Source organism: Psittacula echo, assembly GCF_963264785.1.
Source record: "Psittacula echo genome assembly, chromosome: 3".
NCBI lineage: Eukaryota > Metazoa > Chordata > Aves > Psittaciformes > Psittacidae > Psittacula > Psittacula echo.
The window spans coordinates 9,250,407-9,257,357 of NC_137736.1; the positions used below are offsets into that span (position 1 = coordinate 9,250,407).

General features: G+C 38.7%; 1 protein-coding gene across 1 annotated transcript in view; it reads left to right on the top strand.

Annotated features, from left to right (window-relative positions):
- The window catches only part of KPNA1 (karyopherin subunit alpha 1), a 57,088-nt gene that overhangs the window by 41,302 nt on the left and 8,835 nt on the right, over nt 1-6,951 (top strand). The window contains exons 12-13 of the mRNA XM_080612210.1: nt 5,056-5,183; nt 5,924-6,102. Of these exons, the coding sequence (XP_080468336.1) occupies nt 5,056-5,183; nt 5,924-6,102 (307 nt within the window). The remainder of the gene's footprint in view (nt 1-5,055; nt 5,184-5,923; nt 6,103-6,951) is intronic.

The following is a 6,951-nucleotide window of genomic DNA, read 5'->3' on the forward strand; positions in this document are numbered from 1 at the left end:
GTTCACTTTCATTTCAAATTAAATTTGAAAATTAAGATTTCAATGAAAATTCAGTTTTAGTTTTCTGAAAGACTCCTAATTGCAAGTCCAATGGACTTCAGTTCCAACTGAATTTATGCAGTTGGGCAAGAATTTCAGTGTTGGTTTAATGTATTAAAGGATGGGCTTTGGATTGCCTGTTATGCAGAAAAGAGATTTCTAATGTGCTATTAAGATACCATCTTGGCGCCTAGTAGTAGCAGCCTAAAACCAATGTAAGTATTGGAAGTGGTCAGGAAAGGGATAAAAAGATCAAAATGGGAATCCTTGTTCTTGTTCTGGAATGAATCTTCACTGCATGTAGATCTGTCTTCAAAGGATATGCTAGGAGTGGAGTGGTGAGGAGGGACTATAAAACATCAACTGGATTCTGTATGAGGAATAGCTTTGTAGACTATGAGGCAAGCGAAGGGAGATGTGGCAGAATGCTGTAGAAACACGGGGCATCTGAGAAGGTGAATGAGGAATGATTGGGATTTTTTTGAGCAAAATCCTTGAAGGAAGAGACATTGAAGAAATTAAAGAGGTGCTGCCTTTAGTTAGGACATATATCTTCTCATCCAGGTGTAGTCTAACTGGAACTCACTGCTGCAACTGTAAATACATAAAAAAGGAGAAAAAGAAAAGTAAACATGACTAGAGTTTACACTTTCCTGTGCATCTGCTGTAGATTGCTCTTGGAAGGAGGATGTTAGTATGCTTTGTTCTTACATGCACTCACAAGAGTAATTTGGATTCAAAAATCCATATATAAAACTACTGAACTTATATAGGTTTTGGAATTTCTTTACTTTTTGATTACTCTCTTAGCCTGCTGTTACACTCCTTGAAAAATTCCAGTCATGTTTAGAGCATTGGAATGCATCAGCTGCTCAAAAAGAATGTTTAAACATCCTTTGCTTTATGGCATGTATGAGGTAGTTGCCCTCTATTTTTGTGAGTGGCCAAGGCACTTTTCATTTTCCAGGGAATAGTGGAACATTTGAAGAGGTGGCAAAGACTGAGATCTGTTTGTACATCAGTCCTTAGTTTACAACCTGAGTTTTTCCTTTTCATTTCCTTTCTATTTCTTTCACATCTTTTGAGAGTTCTTGTTGAAATGAAATCTCTTAACTGTGTTTGTTTTATTTGAAAGCTATGCTTGTCTTGAGCATTTTCTATGCGCTATGCAAGTCTTCAACACACTTTCACATGAGAGGCACACACACTACAATAATGCTAAAAAGGTAACTTGAATTAACACTTTCTAAATCCTCAGAACTTACAAGCACCTCATCCTGCTTCAGTCCTTTGGGCTTTTGCTCTGCCTGAGGTTTGTTTCCCTTCAAGGAAAAAAACCCAAAATTCTATTTTAGTAGTTTACTGTTTTATCACTTAGATGGAAAGTGGAAAGGAAACATGGCCTGTTTCCACAATAACTGTTGCTCCCACATAAAATACCATAGAGCTAGGAATCCTTAGGCATTCTAGTTTGCTGTCAACAGTAACTGTTGTGGGCAATGATGCAAGGCATAGAGTGTACATATTAGATGCTCCTAGCACTTTTCCTGTATTAATGCTTTATTGCTACCACCCTTGTTGAGCTTAACTGAACTTTCAAAATCTAGTGAAGATACTAAGGTTAAAGCAAACTGTTTTCTGACCTAGTTAATGGCTTGGGTTGGTTAGTTGTTTTATTTGGGTTGGTTTTCTTTTTTCACACATCTAAGCTCCAAGAGTTTCGACTGTTAACAGCCTGCTAGTTGAAAAACTTTGCTGTAATACAGAAGGACAGTTAAGTCCCTTTAACCGGGACTCACGCTAGGGTGAGGTAGTGACAACACTTATATTGCATGTCAAGCAATAGGAAACATAAAAGTATGGTGATTGATAATCTGCTCTTGAGCCACTCTCTTTCAGTGAAGCACCTTATGAAAGGCTGCTTTCATCTGTTCTGCTTGGGTAAAGACAGCCAACTTCACTGTAGAGCAGAAAGCAAACAAGGTGGCTGTAGCCTTTTATACAATAGAATAAGAGAGAGATAGAAATAAGAGGAATTATAAATAAGAACACTCACCCAAGAGATGGGAGATCTGGATTGAGTTCTTTCTGAAAAGGTTCAAATGCGCATTTCTCCACTCTGAGAGGAGTAATTTTACTCACCAGTCTTTGCATTGAATCAGAGTTCAAAATTGATTGAGCCAGAAGGAAAACAATAAAAGTCTTTCAAAATTCTCCAGTTGCTGCCCTCCCATTACTAGTTCACTTTGTTCTAGAATTCTCTTACTACTTTACGAGCTTAAATTTGAAGTATTTTAAGGTAACTGAGGTTTTTCTGGCATTAAGAAGGCTCAAAGCATATTACTGCCTGTCAGCTAAGATATGCTGACCTAGTTCCATGCGATCATGTAACATACTCTGATTTTAGTACTTATGAAAGAAGTTGGTTTTAAGAAGACCCTTTTTAAGGAAATGAATTTCATGTAAAAGTTTTCTTTTGGAGGAAGGATTTAAGATGTGATAATGAGATTTTTCACTTGTTCGTAGCTAGAATGGTAATATATTAATGCCCTGGTGTATCCTATTGTAGATCTGTATCAAGCTCTTTCAGTAGAGAATACTTAACATCCCTTAACACCCTGTTCTTATAAGGGCTTCCACCTCAACTCTGGACTCAACGTGAAGTGTAGACTGCGAAGTCTCCTTTCTCCTTTCTAGTTGATAAGGACTGAAGTTCACTAGTGAAAACACGCATCCCCTCATTCTCTAGATCCACAAGCATACATACATGTTTGCAGATCTGTTGGATACCACTGTGGGCTCTATGCCCATCTGTTGTCCATGGCTGGATTGTGAGCTCTCTTAACTTGCTATACTTGACTCTTATTCACTGGTTAGTTTAGCTTCATTCTTGCTAGCAAACAGGTGCACACATTCATCTTGAGCAGCCCCGCACTTGCAGACCTCTTGATTATTGGCATGGACCCTCAGTCCATGCCTGGATCCTGGACCTCCTACTTGCCACCTAGTCCAGTTTGCCAGTAAATTATGTACACTGTGATCCTTCAGTCCCACCACCACACTTGGGGATGATGTCTAGGCATGTTGTCTTGTGACCTACAGTCCCACTGCAGCTGACAAGTCAAGATCCTCACTTGACTTCACCCACTGCCCTCTAGGCACAGAGGCCCTGTGGACTGTGATCCTGCTGCAGTGGCTGATGCTGAGACCCTCACCTGCTCCTGTAGCAGGGGCCCTTTCCCTCAAGGTTTGACACCAGTTGCTGGCCCTGAATTCACCTTTTTCTGGGCACCCCAGAAACATGTTCTCACTAATCCATGGCCCCTACAGCTACTCATGCTGAGACTCCCCCATCCACTGTAGTTGCTGATCCCACAGACACAGGAGTTTCTTACTCAATTCCTGGCTCAAATTCAGTCACGCTGATCTCACTTGTTAGCACCTCACTCTTACTCACACAGGCTAACAAGGGAGGTTACGTGGCGAGACAGTTAAAAGATTTGTTACGAAGTTTTGCACAGTCCCACTTGTCCCTGTCTTACAACTTCGGAAGTCCAGGTTGCGTCTCTGCAAATTACTGACTGTAGCCTTTCCTCCTTTGTGATTGTTTCTCTTATCCCTTGTCTATTAGGCTTGTGTCACCGTGTGTTTTATTTATTACTTTCCTGTTGTTTTTATCTCACTTTGAGATGAAAAGGTCCTTGAGCTGATAACCTTAATGAAGCAGATGCTGTCACATCCCATTCACCCTTACAGTGTGTTGCTTTTGTATAGTTTTAAAAATTGTGTTTTCCCATTAAAATACGTTGGGGCAGGGGAGTACATTCTGTTTCTTGAAGATACTTTCTTTTATCTTTTGTCTTTTTTAATAGCTGGCTTTTGTTTATGACCTACCACTTCCAGCATTCATGTTCAGAGATTTCAGTTGAGGAGTTTTTGCTAAATACATTTTGCAAAGTACAAATCTAATATAACATGGCATGATAGAAGTGTAAATGGTTTTCCTTGAGGGCTCCAGATCGCTGTACTGGAGTGCAGATTCGGTGGTAAAGGGAACAGCGTTCATGGGACTGTGGATACAACTGATAGGCGATACGTGTTTATATAGTAGATGCAGTGTGGGTGTCCAGACAAACAGGAAGGGTAAAAGAAATATCAGTTTTTTCCACTGGATAACCATCCACAATGTTAATTGACTATAGCTTTTTGTGCTATGTTTTGTTAATTTTCTACAGAGTCCCTTGAAAAGTTTCTCTTTGGCTTTCTTTGAATTTGCCTTTATCACTTCTATGATGACTTATGTTTGTGAAACAGTAGTTTAAAAATGTTATTCTAAGCTCTTGCTTCTTTGAATGATCCTTATGAATGTGCTTCAGGTCCTAATACTTGTGTAACTAAACTAGTTTCATTTGTCTTACTGCAAAAGGCTTTTTCCAGAGGACATTACTAGTTGCTGACTAAATATTCACCTGGCTTTTATCAGTTTGGTGAGCTAAGCACATAACCATCCTACTGAACCATCCATTTTCTTTTCACCAGGAAAAAAATAAATTGGTTCTTGCTTGTTTAGAGGAGATCTTACAATTTGCTCGCTCTTTGCTCTGTTGTCTCACCCACTGGAGATGTAGTATGACAGGCTTATGAAGTCTTTTTCTCTCAGTAGGGGATCTTAGTGAATTACTGACTTACTAGCTTAATGCTCTACTATCTGGAAGAATAAGGGAAGTATGGGCATTCTTTTGCTGTCAAGATATAATTAAGTAACACATTAGATCTGGCAGTCACTTCAGTCTGAATGTGTTTTGAATTCTTTTGGGATAAACACAGGCCCCAGCAGAACTGGGGTTTTGAATACACAGCTGAAAACTGATTTTTTCCACTTGATAACAAATGTTTAATTGTTTAATGTGTTGTGCTGAGCATAGACATTGACTGTCTCAGGACAAGGAAGTTATTTCTTATTTTGTTTTGATATTTCTTATTGTTGTAACCATGGGATGTTACTTCTTTTCGCAGACGGTCATAGATGCCCATATCTTTCCAGCTCTTATAAATATTTTGCAAACGGCTGAGTTTCGGACAAGGAAGGAAGCTGCTTGGGCAATTACAAATGCAACATCTGGAGGCTCTGCTGAACAGATCAAGTATGTAGTAGTTCAAATCTTTCAATGCAATTGACTGAACTAGCGTTTGTGCAAGAAATCAAACTCAACCCAGAAACTGGAAAAAAAAAAACCCATTCTGTATGCTTTCAGTGTTGTACCCAGGTCTTTGTATTGAGTTGTGAATGAGACATTCATTCCTTTAGGGAGAAATCACGTAAGTGTTTCAGCAGTGCAATGCTCATTTAACTCATTGAACTATTTCTCCTATGTGAAAAAAACCCTAAATGCAGCTTTTAAACTAATTTCTTAGTGGTTGTTGTAAAGTGTAACAAAATGCATTAGCAATCTGGAGAGGAATGGCTCATTCTGGGCATTGTGTGCATTGTTTTTCCTGCTCAACTTACACTAGTATGTTATGATTATATTATATGCAATTTTGCATAAACCAAACCCATAAAGTTGTAAATTTATTAAATTAATATAGTTTGTATCAGTAGAAAATGTCTATAAACTATAGCTGTATTTTAATTATAAATTAAAAAAAATTTAATTATTTCATCTCTATATATAGAGAGGCAGAGAAGGTATCTTAAAGTTATTTTGTTTCAGCAGAAACGTGTATTGACTAGATACGAATAGATGTCTGTACTTTCTCCAGTCAAGTTGCTATTTTATCTGATTGTTTTTGTTCTTAGACCTTCATGCCTTTAAGTTTTTAAATGGCTACACCAATTATAATTTTGCAGACAATTCACTTGGTTTCATGTGGTGTTTTTCAGGTATTTAGTAGAACTGGGATGCATCAAACCACTCTGCGACCTCCTTACAGTAATGGACTCAAAGATTGTGCAAGTAGCACTGAATGGGCTGGAGAACATCCTGAGGCTTGGAGAACAGGAATCTAAACGCAGTGGCACTGGCATTAATCCTTACTGTGCTCTTATTGAAGAAGCATATGGTATGAGAAAAACATAGGGGAAGTCATGGGTTAAAGTGAAGTCAGAGGTTAAAGCGGTGGTCACAAGCCCATTAGAGTTTCAGCAGACCAAATTTCATTACTTTCCTCATCACTATTATCTGAACATTAACTGTTCTTTGATAATTCTCCATGTGCCAAGGTACTCCATTTGTACATCATCTTTGTGTGTAGATTTGAGACAGTGTGTGCAGATCATCTTTTCTTACTTTTGACCCTGAAGGAGCCTCCAGGGTGTCATTCAGGCACTGAGATCTTCCCTTCATAGCAAATTAAATTTCAGGCGCACTGGTCTATTGTTCAGGTTTCAAACCTTTCCCTGTAAAATTATGGCAGCAGCCCCAGCTTCACTGTTCGCTTTTGCTCTGCTGAGGTTCTGGCCTGTATCCGCATGATTTCATCCCAGTTCTGAGGTACTGCTGCTCTTAAGGTTAGTTTCCTTGTTGATTGGCAAGTCCTTTATTAAGAAAAATAAAAATGGGTTATTGAGAGCAGTATAGAAGAAGGTAGTATCACTGAACAGGGCTTCTTGAACCATAGTTCCCTTCATGGTTACCTTGACTTCCAGGGAAGAGTTGTATCAGAGTAGGATTTTTTCTTGCCTTCTTCTAGGTTTTAACTTCCCTTTTCATGTCAGTGTTACAGAAATGTCTACAGAGTATCAGAGAATTGTTTCCTCTAATCTTCATGCATAGTAAAAGGAGCAGACAAGAAAGCCACTGCAATTCCCAATATTAAAGATTTTCTAGAGTGGCTAAGACTTGGATTTCATTATAGTATCATTCCTAGCTATTAAAGTCAGTTTAGCTTGCTGCATTTTTTTCGGTTTGT